This window comes from Gavialis gangeticus, unplaced genomic scaffold (genome assembly GCF_001723915.1).
Source record: "Gavialis gangeticus isolate Ggan-Ray unplaced genomic scaffold, GavGan_comp1, whole genome shotgun sequence".
In the NCBI taxonomy this organism is placed as follows: Eukaryota; Metazoa; Chordata; order Crocodylia; family Gavialidae; genus Gavialis; species Gavialis gangeticus.
Window position 1 is genome coordinate 30005022 of NW_017729025.1, and position 16103 is coordinate 30021124.

The 16103-nt window shown below is 37.8% G+C and overlaps 1 protein-coding gene across 1 annotated transcript in view; it reads left to right on the forward strand.

Annotated features, from left to right (window-relative positions):
* Positions 1–15607, forward strand: part of BCL11B (B-cell CLL/lymphoma 11B) — a 101453-nt gene extending 85846 nt beyond the window's left edge. Inside the window, exon 4 of the mRNA XM_019518593.1 lies at positions 8268–15607. Coding sequence (XP_019374138.1) covers positions 8268–10282 — 2015 coding nt within the window. The 3' untranslated portion in view covers positions 10283–15607. The remainder of the gene's footprint in view (positions 1–8267) is intronic.
* Positions 15608–16103: the final 496 nt, after the last annotated feature.

A 16103-nucleotide genomic window follows, 5' to 3' on the forward strand; every position in this document is an offset into this window, starting at 1 on the left:
TTCCATTAAAACAAGATTTACAGCCTTTATAATACTTCTTAGGCTTGAACGTGGAGATTTTGTGGATTTAAAGAAGCAGAGACGGGAGTTAGCATTCGTTAAAGAAGTAATGAATTAAAACAAAAATGCTATTTCATTTACTAGCTATGAATAGACACCTAATACCCTCAAGAAATAGATGCAATAAAACAGGCAGAAGTAGCCAAGGAAAAAAAAATAACGTAAAATTTGTTTTTACCCTTTGGCTTTTTTTATTGTTCTCTAATTTACTCTTTATTTTTCCATTAAATGACATGGACAATTTCCTTTATGTCTCCCCCTTAAAGTTCCTGTTCAGATTACTGGCCTCACGGTTCCTGTCTGTAAGATCAGAAAACAGCACCTCAGAAAAGTCTTCTGGAAAAAAAGCACTTGCCAGTTTTCAAACAAATCTAGTGTATAGGAAACAGATTTAAAGGGAAGCTGCTGGCATATTCCATATGTTGTAGAAAAGACTGACATTATTTCAAATGCATTTGAATGCCTTATGCAAAGAAAAGGCCTAAAAATGTCCTTGAAAAGTACAGTGGTTTTCAATGAATGCTATAAATGGGATACTATATATAAACCCACCAACCATAGGTAGTCCTATGGCTTTTTCATCTTACTAATGGGTACATTTTTTCCATCCACTATTAAGTCCCCATTTTTACTGATGATTTTTGCCTATTTTATAGGCCATATTTCTGAAGCATCCGTACACCTTCTGTTAACTGGCACATAAGGTTCATAGAACTGAGATGCTAAACGTGGAGTTATTTGAAACTGTTGTATCACAAAGGGCTAATTTAAAAGTTAACTCATTCACTATTGATCTTTTAATATTGATTTTCCTGTTCCCTCCTTAGCTTTCACACCTCTTCCTTTCTCTTTTTTATAAATTGCTTTGTATTTTGGAGTTTAACACCAATTAGAAAAATGTGTTTAGAGTTGACAAACATGCTTTCATCTTCTATTGTATATAGTGCTTCTGGTTCAGAAGCTGGTATGGCGAGTTGCCCTTTTTTCCATGCATTTTTAATTTCTTTCATGATGTTAAAAAGTTAAGAATGTTACTTAGACTTATAGGTGCTGAACACCACAAGCTCCTTTAAGTTGCCACAACCTGGGTGCCCAAAATTTGAGGAGCCCCAAATCACTGGTCACTTTGAAATGCTTCAAAGAATCCTTCTGCCATAATGAGATGGTCTAAATTAAGCTGGAATATGCACTGGGTTTGGGCACAAATTTGAAATTTGATTAGAGTACAATTAAAACAAGGAGTCATGGAATCAGCTTAGGCTCTTATAAACGTTCCCACTTGATAGAAGCAGATTATCTTGCGTGTATTTTTATGGTTAATTAAAGGCCATGTTGTCCTTATTGGTTGAATCCTTAGACAGATTTGAAAGTTTTCCATGCACAAAGTTTCTTAAAAAATACCAGAATCTTTTCCAATCATATTAGAATACTGATTATTAATAACGATCCTGGTTATTACAGTAATGTCTAAGGATCTGCGAAGAATGGGGCCCTATTGTGCCAGGCACTGTGCAAGGAGTAGTGGATGGTCTCTACCCTGAGGAATTTACAGCTTTTCAAGCAAGACAGGCACAGAATAAGGGAGGTGTACCTAACCACCAGAGTGAACAACATGATGGTAGCATGCCGGTTCCATGGTCATGTTCTTGGTTTGATTTATTTAGCGGGGAATAAGCAAAATAGGAAGGTAGGTGAAGGGACAGGGGATATTGAGGTGAGAGGAGAGGGCTGGGAAGAAGAGGATGAGAGGGCAGATGAGGAATGTAGGTTGAGGGAAGCAATTATGAAAGCAAAGGAGAGAGATAAATTTGCAGCCTATTTCTACTCACTCCTCTCTTTTTCCATCCACCCCTATTATGTCCCCTTCCTCTTCTCAAAATCTATTTGATCCTTTCAATTCCCATGCCTCATTCTTCCCTTTCTTTCCCAGAATTTTGCTCTCAGAATCCTTCCCTCATTCCTTTTCTCTGGCCTTCAGCAGGCACCTCAATGTGTTTGAATCCCTACCTGTCATGGAGTGAGGGCACTAATAGGTACTTTTCACCATATAGAGGGGTGATATATTCAAGCCCCACAAATGTTGAGGCTTTTCTATCGTACATATACTCCACCTCCTACTTCAAGTGCTCACAAGATCTGGGCTTGCTGGTCCAGAAGAATGTTAAACCTGATGCAGTCCAGGATGGACTTCAGCAAAGCAAGTGGGTTGGATAAGAGAAGGAACAGAGGAAGAGGATAGTTATCTGAGTGAGTGGAAAACTGGATGGTTCAAAGAAGTAGTCTTTGCCAAACAACCAGATCATAAAAAACAACTTTTGTTTCCAGTTGGTGGCTGCTTTGTGGCATATATGAAATGAGTTGGGTGTTTCAGTCCATTTTTCAACAGATACATATGTGTAGGTATGAAGATGGCATTATTTGTTAATAACTATATCCATTCAGAACAAGGCTGGCATTGATCAAGGTTAAGCTCTATTAATTGCCACCCATCTAATGATGAGCACAAAGCTCAGTTTCTTTGTGCCTCAGTTCCCCATCTCTGAAACACGGATACCTCTGCTTCCCCACTTTACTCTGATATAGAGAGGAGAAAATCAATAATGCATGTGAGTTTCTTAAGCACTATAGTGATGGACCATAAAAGCAAATAGATAATATTTTTGTTTCTTTTTAATTGATATCACAGGTTTTGAAACCATTCTGGTAGAAAGGTAATAAGGGCAAAATGGACCAACCCATCTTGCATATTTCTTTTGAATGCCACGCGGTTAATCAATAGAGATTCACACTTCAGACCCATGAGAAGGATTTGGCCCTGGTCTAGATGACCTGTCAAATGCTGTACACCCATAGATCTTGTTCACTGTGAAACACTAAATCTTTCTTGTATTTAATGCTCTTCTCTTTAATGTCAGCTGGTCTTATGAGGAGACTTGTTAAACTAGTGCTCTCAATTATGGCATTTTAATTTAATAATAATTCAATTAAAGTTGTGTTTTTTATTGAGCATCTACGGTACCTTTATTGGTATTATTAGAGTAACCAACATAATAAGAAGGAGTAATTATTTAAATGCTCATTAAAAAAAACTGGTGGTGGGAGGGAGGAGTAACTTTGGTGGAAAAATTGTGGAAATCTGATACATGTCTGCTCTTGGGTGTTACAATAAAAGATGTCCTTTCTTTAAAGCTTGCAAGTTTCTATTTTTCCTGAACTTCTAATGCTGCAAAATTCCTTACATTTTTATTCTGGCTGTTGTAATTCTGTAAAGTGAACCAGAAACATTAGCTGGAATGTATTGCTAGAGGTAAAGAATAGCAGAAGTTATGTGGCCCTAACTGAGTATACACTTCAGTCCTATGGGGGGGTTATGGGTGGGTGATTAAAAGCAGGGAGCTTATTCTCTGTTACAGTTAATGGAATTATTCAGGCATGCTGAGCAGAGGATCCATAAGGCATAGAATATCACTATACCACTTCCCAAACAGATAATAGGGAATTTTGTACAGTTCTCATTACATTGTAATTGCTGTTTTATTTCATATACTAACCTAAGATATTTAGGGGGAAATTTGTCCCCGATGCAAAGGGTGGGTCTGTATAGAAAGGGTGTGGGTTCACTGCAGTTGGGAGGGGTTCAGACTCACAGAATTGCTATAAACAAGCCTTTAGGAGTCAGGTCAGGGGATCCATGATTATGGACATGTAGTGGAATAGCCAGGAATAGCCACAAAGCCAAGTTACTTTTGATTTGAGCTGGGTACTGGGCAGAAGCTGGTGGAATTTACCTACCTGTTCTTGCTTTGTCCCCAGTATAGGACAAAGGGAGGGCTGAATTTAGCTGTGTTTTGTACCAGCTACTAAAACAGAAAAAAAGCTTATTATTGTTTTGACATTTAGAATGAAACATAATCAGTCAAATAGCAGTAGTGGGAGCAAATGTTAATATTTCTGGAAAAGACCACCTTTTGTTACAATATGCAGAAAAGACAGAAGTGTTCACTAAATTCACAGTTTATAATTACCTATGGAGGGAAAGGATATCTGATACCAGGGAGCTCTTTAATTTAGCAGACAGAGACATAACAAGATTCAGTGGCTGGAAGTTGAACTCAGCAAAGTTCACACTGGAAATAGGACACAATTTTTTAATAACGTGGATAATCAACCATTGGAACAGACTACAAGGGGCAAGGTGGGTTCTCTGTCACTAAGAGTCTCTAAATGAAGATTGGGTATATATCTAAAAGATGCAAGTGAGTTCAAGCACAGGCTTTTGGACTAGATGTAAAAATTACTGGGTGAGATCTATAGCCTGTGTGGTACATGGGCCAGACTGGATAGTGATGATGGTTTCTTTTGGCTTTAAAAATCCATTCATCCATGAATCTATCTATCTATCTATCTATCTATCTATCTATCTATCTATCTATCCTGTGCACACCTGTCCCAGGTCTGTTATTTAGTCTAAATTTTACAGGTACTAGTCCAATATTTTGGACTTTTGTTTCACCTTTTAAATGAACACACAAATAAATACCCGCCAATAAAACCGCCAACCTCAAGAAGCCATTGAAGTCAAGCATTTTGCCTCTTTAAACCTGCCAGGGTTCATACAAACTAGTTTAAAAATCCTTTACTTGAAACCTATTCAGCAAAGACTCAGCATGTGCTTACCTTTAAGCACATGAATAATCCCATCACTGTTCAATAATGCACTTCAGTGCATGATTAAATTTCACCAGCTTCAGGGGGGATTATTCACATGCTCAAAGTTAAGCACGTGCTTATGTAACGAATACATGGCATAGCCACTGTAGCTAGTTGTTATAAAGTGGTTAGTTAGACTTCTGCGTGGCTGGCAAAGGATTATGGTAGCTATATATCAAAAGTGGCCTTATAACAAAGAGTTTTATAGCACAGGTGCACTGCATTATTAAATATAAGGATCATTTTTGAGCAATACATGACTGTTTCTGGGCAAGTTTAAAATATTTAGCAAGTTTTAGAATATAAAAATGTTCAGAGTGGATCTTCAAAGACTTTTTGACATTGTTCTGTTCTTAAAAGTGAGCATCTACACTGCTCAGGGCAACTTCTAGGCAAGATAACCATGAAGTGATAATATGGAAATGAACATTTTATTTTATTTTTTATTTTTTTAAAGGAGAGTCTAGGGAGAGTCTTTGAGGGTTATGAAAGCAAAAAAAAAAAAAAAAGAAAAAATGAAGCTGTCAGAGCCTTGGTAGCCAAGTAGCCTGCAGTCAATTTTGCCATTGTGTAGGGTCTCTTGAACAGGAGACTTTAGGGGCATAAAAGCTAAATAAAACAAAAAGAGAGGGAATACTGTTCCTGTTATGAGTGATAGCTCGTAAATTTTGTGTCAGTAATAAATACTAATTTGCTTTTAAAAAAGAAAACTAAACGGGGGTGAGTTTTACTTTCTTTACTTTAAAAAAAGCTAAAAGGGAAAGGGGTTTACTTTCCTCATTTGAAGATTGTGGATGGGAAGTTTTGGAGAATAAAACAAAACATCTGATTTTCATAGAACATGTAGTAGCAAGCATCTAGCCAGCTGCCATTTTGAGGCTAATTTTTTTAATCAGCCATTTCAGTTTTAGATTGGCCTTCATCCTTAGCCGGCTCAGGGATTCTTTTTCATATGTATGTGCCTTCTCTGAAGTAAACCTTTTTTTAAACCACAGCTGGTTTTTTTGGTCAAGCTTTGACCTAGGTGAACAGGTTTCTGGGACTACCCCTGCAAACATTTGGGCAAAAAATGGGAAAATAGCAAAAGACATGCTGTGATTAAAAATGAAGAAATCAAACAGCTATGGGTAATAAATCGATTAATTAGAGTGGATAAAATGAAGGTGAAGGGTGCAAAGCGCTCTCAAATTTAAAGATAGATGACCTTGTAAGATGCTGCACTTCATTTGCTATTAGATCACACTTCAGAAGGGGCTTTATTAAAGTCTATTCTAGGGTGAGCTGAGGTAAAACATATTGTTAAAAAAAGCTTTTGACAGAATATGTTATATACTTTAGTCTGCTTCAGTGATTTCTGTCACTTTTTATACTGCACTTGTTACTGTGCAAGCAAAATTAAGGGTCTAGACATTTTCATCATATTTCTATAAGAAACAGAAATTTAAATATTTGACGTAATAATGAGAGCATTTACTATTGCTTCTGTTTCAGAGCTGAAATAAAAACCCCCAATAACTGCCTCAGTGCTAAGTAGATTTTAAGGGATACAGTACCTCCTCCATTCAGTATGTGTGTATGTCCCTTAATGTCATTAGTGGATAGACATTACAATGAAAATATGGCTTCTCATTTTTTTTGCCATACCTGTAGTTAGAGATTAATCACAGAAGTTGAGCATACTAGTTAGTTGCCTCCCTTCACAACACAAAATACATGTCTATGCAATAAAAATAAGTCGGTCAAACAAAAAGAGCCTACTGCATTGCATTCAGGCTTTGCTTTTGGTCAGGGGCCTGATACTCTGCAACGTCTACTTAGATCAGTTAAATCAGTGGGAGGGCTTCTGCACACAACATTATAAATATACAAATGATGGTGATGATGGTAGGTAGGTAGATAGTTAGAGAGCCTCATCACCATATTGCCCATCTATTTGTCTGTCTAATCATTTCCCATCTTCCTTCTGTCTAAAGTTTCTTCAGTGGCAGCTACTTCTGTAGACAGCTATGTTAATCTGAAGTCAGGCAGAAGCAGGGTACATTTGTACTTTGCAGACTAACCAAAGTATATTTTATATATATCTATATCTATATCTGTATATAGCACAAGCTTGCATGGGCTGAAGCTCACTGCATCACATGCTGTAAGCAATTTCTATAAGCAACTAGAAAAGTGGAATTAAATCTGTAGTCAGCACTCTTTTTGTGCTGTTTTAACTTCAGGTTTCTTGGTTCCTGTGAGCTGTTTAGCCTTAAAAACACAGTTTTGATAGTACAGTTTATTTATGTATAAACTCTTTGTTTCCAAGTATAATGCTTGAGCAACAGGCTTCGGCAAACCTCAGTACCAACAACTAGAGGTAGGTTGTTCAGCTTTAGATCTGCAACCCAGCAGAGCAGGGATTTGGGTTTTTATTCAGTCCATTATACACATACGGCCCAGAAAGGAGGTAGGGTCCTGGTTCTGAAATGTGTTTATGAATTTATCAAGGATAGATTTGCACAGAGCCACTAACAAGAAAAAAAAATGAAGCTAAGAAATAACGTATATTGTGTACAGGGTTGGAATTCTTTAGCTAGCAAAATTATGACTGTAGTACAGACTTGTCCACACTTGTCTTTTCTGTAAAGCTGAATCAAGGTTAAAGGAATGCTTTCTACCTTTCTACAGTTGTTCAAATAGGCTACAAATGCAAATACAAAACCATGTTTTTGGCTTTGGTTACCACTTCTGCTTTGGAGGGCAGGCTCAGGCTCAGAGATTCTTGGGACTGAGTTCAAGCACTGCCCGGCATTTGTTACTGTTAATTGCAACTGTGCTGTTGGCTTTGATTACCGGATATTTCATTTGAGTGGCTTCTTGGTGTTTTGGCAAAGGGAAAGTAAAAATGGTTTATTCAGGGGTATGTTTTCCAAGCTCCTGTTGACTTTAATGGGACTTGTGCAGCTAAATACCCACGTACTGTTTGAAAAATGTAAGGGACAGCATGACTGAAGCATGAATGAATTAAATACGGCAAAGATCTGGGGAGACTGCTGCATGAAGTATATAAAAATATAAAATTAAAGAGTGAAATGATACCGAAGCTTATTCAGGTACTAGAAAAGAGATTTACCTACTACATAACATTTTACTTTGATTTTACACATAGCTTTCAATCGTTTGAAACAAATACCTAGAAACAAATATATGAAAGGAGCATGATCCTGATATGCCGCGAAATATTTCATATGATGATCAGAGTATATAAAGGTATACATAGAGAAAATACGTGTGCACATGTAATGTTTATCATACATGTTAAATGAATAAGCAGGTTGAAGAAATGTGCTGTAGTATTCAGTCAATTTTGTATTAGTCAGTAGGTTGCAATTAAGCCCCCCTTTCTGAAATGCCAAGGAGTAAATCTATTAACAAAATAAAGCGCATGCTAATGGTATTTAAACATTCTCCACTGTATTGTTTTTTGAGTGTTCTCTCTTTTTTTTCTCTTATAGGTAAAGATGAGCCTTCAAGCTATATTTGCACAACATGCAAGCAGCCTTTTAATAGCGCTTGGTTCTTGCTTCAGCATGCCCAGAACACACATGGATTCCGCATCTACCTGGAAACAAGCCCTTCAAACAGTTCCCTTACTCCACGCATCACCATCCCTCCTCCTCTGGGACCAGAGACTGTTGCACAGTCCCCGCTGATGAATTTCCTTGGAGACAACAACCCTTTTAATCTTTTAAGGATGACAGGACCCATCCTGCGTGATCATCCTGGCTTTGGTGAGGGTCGGCTCCCTAACACACCGCCACTGTTCAGCCCACCGCCTCGTCATCATCTGGATCCACATCGCCTTAGTGCCGAAGAAATGGGGTTAGTCGCCCAGCATCCCAGTGCCTTTGACAGAGTTATGCGTTTAAACCCCATGGCAATTGAATCCCCAGCGATGGATTTCTCCAGAAGGCTTCGAGAACTGGCAGGAAATAATTCCACTCCTCCTCCAGTCTCACCAAATCGCACCAACCCTATGCATCGCTTGTTGAATCCTTTCCAGCCAAGCCCTAAATCACCTTTTTTGAGTACCCCACCATTACCACCAATGCCCCCGAGCAGCACTACGCCTCCCCAACCTCAGGCTAAGAGTAAGTCCTGTGAATTCTGTGGAAAAACATTCAAGTTCCAGAGTAATCTTATTGTACACCGACGTAGTCATACAGGAGAGAAGCCCTACAAATGTCAACTCTGTGACCATGCTTGCTCCCAAGCCAGCAAGCTAAAACGTCATATGAAGACACATATGCACAAAGCTGGTTCCATGACAGGCAGGTCAGATGATGGACTGTCCACCACGAGTTCTCCTGAGCCAGGCACAAGTGAGCTCACTGGAGAGGGGCTAAAATCCAGTGAAACAGATTTCAGGAATGAGAGCGATCCCTCCCTGGGCCATGACAATGAAGAGGAAGAGGAGGAAGAGGAGGAGGAAGAGGAGCTTGAAAATGAGAGCAGGCCAGAGTCAAGTTTCAGCATGGACTCAGAACTGAGTCGTAACCGAGAGAATGGTTCCAAGTCGCTACCAGATGAAAAAACCCTTGTCCTTGGAAAAGTTATAGAGAATGTAAGTCTCGGTGCCATCCAGCAATACAATGACATGCTAGCTGAAAAGCAGAAAAGGGGTAGTAGCTTCATGAAAAGGTCTTCTGACCAGCGAGATCTGTGTCCCCGAGACCTCTGTCAGAGAGATACAGGTGATGAAGACTCAGTGGCAGGAGAACTTGACCGCACTGAGGAAGGGACAGTCAATGGAAGAAACTTTGGCCCAGGCGAGCCCTTCCCAGGCTTGTTCCCTCGCAAGCCAACACCTATTACAAGCCCCAGTTTAAACAATTCGTCTAAAAGAATAAAGGTAGAGAAAGATTTGGACTTACCACCAGCAACGATAATACCTTCTGAAAATGTTTACTCCCAGTGGCTGGTAGGGTATGCAGCATCAAGGCACTTCATGAAGGATCCGTTTCTAGGATTCACAGACTCCCGACAATCCCCCTTTGCAACTTCTTCTGAACACTCTTCAGAGAACGGAAGCCTGCGTTTCTCCACGCCGCCAGGGGACATGCTGGATGGGGGTCTCTCAGGGCGCAGTGGGACAGCAAGCGGAGGCAGCACTCCCCACATCAGCGGACCCGGTCCCGGTCGACCCAGTTCAAAGGAAGGGCGGCGGAGTGATACATGTGAGTACTGTGGCAAGGTCTTTAAGAACTGCAGCAATTTAACAGTGCATCGTCGGAGCCACACTGGAGAGCGGCCTTACAAATGCGAGCTCTGCAACTATGCATGTGCCCAGAGCAGTAAGCTGACGCGCCATATGAAAACGCATGGCCAGATAGGGAAAGAGGTCTACCGCTGCGACATTTGCCAGATGCCCTTCAGTGTTTACAGCACCCTGGAGAAACACATGAAAAAGTGGCACGGAGAACATTTGCTGACAAATGACGTCAAAATTGAGCAGGCAGAAAGAAGCTAAGGCCCCCATTAGGTTAAATCAGGGGTCTAGGTAACATTTAATTTGTACAGTTTAACTATTTGCCAACTGAGAAAAGCTGACCTAACTTGCCTCCATAAACATAACTTAGCATAACTAAGGTAGGTGCCAGACCTTGGCACTTAAATATAACCTGTGTCTACAAAGTTCTATTAAACCCGAGGGTTGATTAAGGCAGTAAAAATTGTGGAGCCTTTTAACTGTGCAATAATTTCTGTATTTATTGGGTTTTTGTAATTTTTTGGCATGTGCAGGTACTTTTTTTTATTCTTTCTGTTTAAATTTCTTTTAAAATTTTGTTGGGTATCCCTTTTTAATTTTACCCTGTAGTAGCCTGAGATTACTTGCATTGTAGGAGAGAAACATATCTTTTTAAATTATAATTTTTGGGCCGCTGCTTTGTTGAAATTTAAGCTAAGCATGTGTAATTTCTTGTGAAGAAGCCAACGTTTTAACTGAGCTCTGTCTTTTTTTTTTCCTTTCTTCTTCTTTTTAAACAACCTTGGAGATTAGGGAAAATAAAATTGTACAGCGAATAACAATCTTTAAAATTAGCACTTTCTTTTGGAATTGGATCTGATATGTAGCACTGACGATGTCGCTAAAGATAGAGGCCTTTTCTATGTAGATTTCACCATTAAAGTTATGTCAACTTAAAAGACATGGATGCAGGGATTTTCTGAAGGCAGCTACATAAGAAAACCTATTATATTAATTGTGCATTATTAAGAGATAGTTTCCTCTGGTTGTTAAGGATAAGCCACCATTTTGTCACTTGTTTTAGGATCAGTAATTAAGATATCTGAACGATCCACCCCCACAGGCTGTAATAATACTTTAAAGGTATCGTGATATTTTTTTCAAACCTTGGATGAAATAAATGCCATCCTTTTTGTTTACCACACATTCAAAAGTCTAATTGAGTTCAGGACATCTGTAAATATCTCTTACTTAGCCAAGTAGTCCATCGCTACTAGAATTGCTGTTGTTAAGGCAACGATCACAGGAGTGAAGTGGTACTTTCTCAGTCCAAGAAACTAGAGTCTGTCAGGTATTTGGATCGTGAATATAAAGTATTAGGAATATCTCCTATAATGTACAATAATATTATTGTAAGGAAGAGAAAAATATAGTCAGGTTCCTGCATTGGCCTGATTCTGTTCCCAGTGAAGTCAGTGAGCATTTCCCCATTGATTCAGGTAGGAACAGGATGGCGCCCCACATATTATAGTGAAGAAAATACAAAAACAAAAAACCGTACCTGCTCTTTTTTTCCAATTATTTTATGTTTTAGCCTATTAGGACTAATAATAACAAACAGTGGACAATTAAGGTTAGCTATTTGAATTATGTTGACCCGCACTTTAAAGTTTATGTTTGTGTTTAAGAGAAAATGGCTTCTCAACAAGAAATTACCTCAGAATCTTCTACTTGGCCCAAAGGTGGGTTAAACTGTAAGGGAACAGCTGAGATTAAGTGTCAGTGTTGCTAAGCATGGCATTCACAATACTGGCACTATAAAGAAAAATAAAATAAAAATAATTTATTGGACAGTTTTTCTACTGCCATTCAATTTGACGTGAGTGCCTTGAAAACTGATCTTCCTATTTGAGTCTCTTGAGACAAATGCAAAACATTTTTGTGAAATGAAAAGACTTTAAAAAAAAAGTAAAAACAAGAAAAGTACATTCTTTAGAAAAAAAGAGCCACATTTACTTAAAAATTACTGGTTGAAGATAGTGGACATGAAAATGCCATAAGACCCAATCAAATGAAGATGTATACCCAGCACAACTTCGGACATCCATTAGCTGAATTATTCTCAGCCTTTTTTTTTTTTTCAGGACAACGCTGCTTAGGAAACGGAATGGAAATGATTTACTGCTGAATTAAAACTCAAATGACACAAATTACAAGTTGTTATCATTGAATGAGAAAAAACAATTCAGGAACAACGGCTAATTTTTTTTTAAAGTTAAATTTAGTGCACTCTGTCTTAAAATACGTTTACAGTATTGAATACATACAAGGGTAAAAAAATTGTGTGTATGTGTGTTTGAGCAATCTTTTTTTTTTTTCAAAGTTTGCTTAATAGGTTATTAAAAATGCCATAATGGCCATGTGTATATTGTTTTCTTTTGGTGACGGGGTTTTAGTATATATTATATATATTAAAATTTCTTGATTACTGTAAAAGTGGACCAGTATTTGTAATAATGGAGAATGCCTGGGCATTTTACAAAACCAGAAAGAAAAAAAAAAACTTTTCTTTTTTCCTTGAAAATGTTGCAGTAAAATTTAAATGGTGGGTCTATAAATTTGTTCTTGTCACTGTAACTGTAAAGTCTTGAGTTTTAGTAAATTTTTTTCTGCCTTGGGTGTTGAATTTTTATTTCAAAAAATGTATAGAAACTTGTATTTGGGGATTAAAAGGTGATTGCTACACCATGTAGAAAAAGTATGTAGAAAAAAGTGCTTAATATTGTTATTGCTTTGCAGAAAAAAAATCACGTTTCTGACCTGTACCTATTTTTCTCTTTTTTTCCCCCCCCCTTCTGGAATGGATATTGATATTGGTTGATTCATATGATGTAGGCACTTGCTGTATTTTTACTGAAGCTTGTAATTTTTTAACTGTACGCTTGTCCTTTTAAAGGGATTTAATGTACCTTTTTGTTAGTGAATTTGGAAATAAAAATAAAAACAAAACAAACAGGCTGCCATAATATATTTTTTTAATTTGGCAGGATAAAATATTGCAAAAATAAAAAAAAAATTTGTATGTGAAGTCCTTATTGTACAGGAAGAAAAGGGGTTGTTAGACGACCTTTGAGTAAAAGAAACAAAACAAAAGAATTAAGTGCTTTTTAATTTTCTTTTGTTTTTCTTTTTTTTTTGTTCACAAATAATTTTCGTTGTATATATTTTTTTTTTGTCAGAAATAGCCTACAAAAAAGTGCTGTTCCCACAGGGCTCTAATAATTTTGATGTTGCCTGGACCCTTTGCCTCAAGGCTTTATCAGGTATGGTTGAACCAGGCTGGTTGGTTATTGCCTATTTATGTTAAATGAAATCCAGTTTCTTTAAAAATGTTAGAAATAACATTCCACAGATTTCCCCTTCAAGAGAGAAAGAGAGAGAGAATGAGAGGAGATTCCCCCCATTGCAAATGTTAAGATGTTTAGAGCATCTTATATCATATCACCACCTCCCACTCACTTCCTCCCTGAGTCACTGCCCTCTAGAGTAAGGTGATTTTTCTCTTAAAAAGTATGAGCAGTTGCATCCATTTTGACACAAGTAAAGTGATCTGCTGTTGGTACAGTTTTAATTGGATTGAAATAAAATTGGTCCAGGCACAGCCTTCCTTTTCCCTGTCAGAACAGGACCTATTCCATGTACAGGTCTTGCCAGTCCATGTTATTATCTGCTTTGCTGCTGTTCACTCTTAATTGTACATTCCATAAATTTCTGAATGTTTGAAGACTGGGATGAAATTCTGTACCTTTTGATTTTTCTCTTTTCAGTTCTCGCCGTCTCTCTCTTTTTGGTTGGAAGGGGAAGGACAAATAGCAGAAGTGATAGTCACAAAATCGTAGGAAATTTGGGTTGGAAAGGACCTCCAGAGGTCATCTAGTCTAGCCTTCTGTGCAAGGCAGACTCACGTCTCTATCTTGTCCTCAACAAACATCCGTCTAACCTTTATGAAAAACATCCAGTGATGGAGATTCCACGACCTCTGTACATAATCTGTTCCAGCATTTAACCACTCTCAGAGTTAAAAATCTTGTCCTCATATTCAGCCTAAATCTCCTGTATTGCAAATTAAGACCATGACATCTTGTCCTGACTTCTCTGGACACAGAGAACTGCCATCCTCTTTATGACAATTATGACAGTCTGTTGAATGTTTTAAAGTGGCGAAGCAGAAGAAAACAGTTAACGTGGTTTCAGGAAAAGATGGTAAGAAACACCATGCCAAATTTTTCCTTCACTTTTGTCTGTGCAATACTGCTAAAGCCATTCAGGTGGCATGTGCGTAGATGAAAGGAGAATTTGGTTCAGCTGGCTTGCAAACACCTCCTTGCTCGACTCTACCCTAAGATTTTTTGGCAAAGGTTTGAGCTCAGGTATTCTGGTGTAAATCAGTCAGAAGGGGTTCAAGTGATTTCCTCCTGATTTACTCCAGTGTAATTGAGATTGGACTAAGGTCCCTGAAAGGCATATTCTATTTCTTAGTGAAAATTCTAGTCGCTTTTACATTTGTGTGAATCTAGAGAAATTTCATGGAATTCACTGAGTATACACAGGGGTAATCAAGATCAATTTAACCCTCCGTTTTCAGACCACTTCCTTGAAAGATAGAGTTCACCTTTCATTTTAAAGCAAATTGCTTGGGAGGACCAATAGCCCTATTGTTTTTAATTAACCAGCAGTTAACACCAGCAATTGTCTAGTCACATGATATAAATCACTGACAAACTAACAGTAAGTTGCCCAAAAAGCACAAGGATTGTGTTACTACAGACTAATGATGATGGAATAACCCCCTTCTTTCTGCTCAGAAGAACATACCTTATTAGGCCATAAGCACAATGTAACATAGACATACAATTATGCTGCCATATTTATTTTCCCAGTTAAAAGAAATATTAAGTTGAAATTCCAGTGTGTCAAATCTGGCTGCCATTGAAGTCAAAACTCGAACTGGCTTCTATGGCAGAAAGACTGGGCCCATCATCTCACCCAAGAAATGGGAATACTGCTATTACAGAAGAGGGTCAAAAATCAGCATTTCATCCCAGTCCTGAGTAAAAGACAGTCCAAGGTTTTGTTTATCACAGGCAAACTCATTTTTATGGTGCTCTTTGTATTTTAGAACTGCAAAGCAAAGTAACGTTGATTTAAGTTGTTTGCATTTGTACCGGCAAGGCAAAATATTTTTATTACCTTTTTCTATTACTTATTGTATGAGCTTTTTGTTGTTTACTTGGAGGTTTTGTCTTTTACTACAAGTTTGGAACTATTTATTATTGCTTGGTATTTGTGCTCTGTTTAAAAAACGAGCACTTTTTTTTTATTATGGATAAAATGTTGAGATGGCTGGAGGTCATTTCAATATGGCTTAGTGAAATATTTATTGTTCCTTTTATTCTCTGTACAAGATTTTTGGCCTCTTTTTTCCCTTATTGTCACAATGTTGAGTTCAGCATGTGTCTACCATTTCATTTGTACGCTCGTTCAAAACAACGTTTGTTCCAGTTTCAAGTTATAAAAATAAATTGGACATTTGACTTGATCTCCAAATCTTGTCTTTCCTGTTTATTTTAAATTTGGGGGGACTGAAAGCCTGAAGGATCAATATGGTTTACAAGACTTATAGGATATTCTCCTATTGATTCAGTTTGGCCTTGATTTGGAAAAGGCTTCCTATTTAAGATGGATTCATAAGCATTTGCTTACTGTTAAGCATGTGCTTAAATCCCAGTAAGGCCAAGGGACTTAAGTACATGCTTAAAGTTAAGGATATGATTAAATGGCTTCTTGAATTTGAGCCTTAGGTAGTGCAAACTGGAGCAATACTTTAAATATGCAAGATGCTTCATAACAAATAGCTTTAATATTATAAAGAAGATTGTTTCTGGGGGTTTTTTCTGAAGACATTAAACTGAACTCTCCTCTCAGATCCCTGTCCAGCAAAGTACTTCAGCACATGCTTAATTTTAAGCATGCTAGCAGTCACATGGGTTTAAGTTTGCTTCAGTGCTTTGTTCAAAGGTCACTCAATTTTGCTTATGTAAAT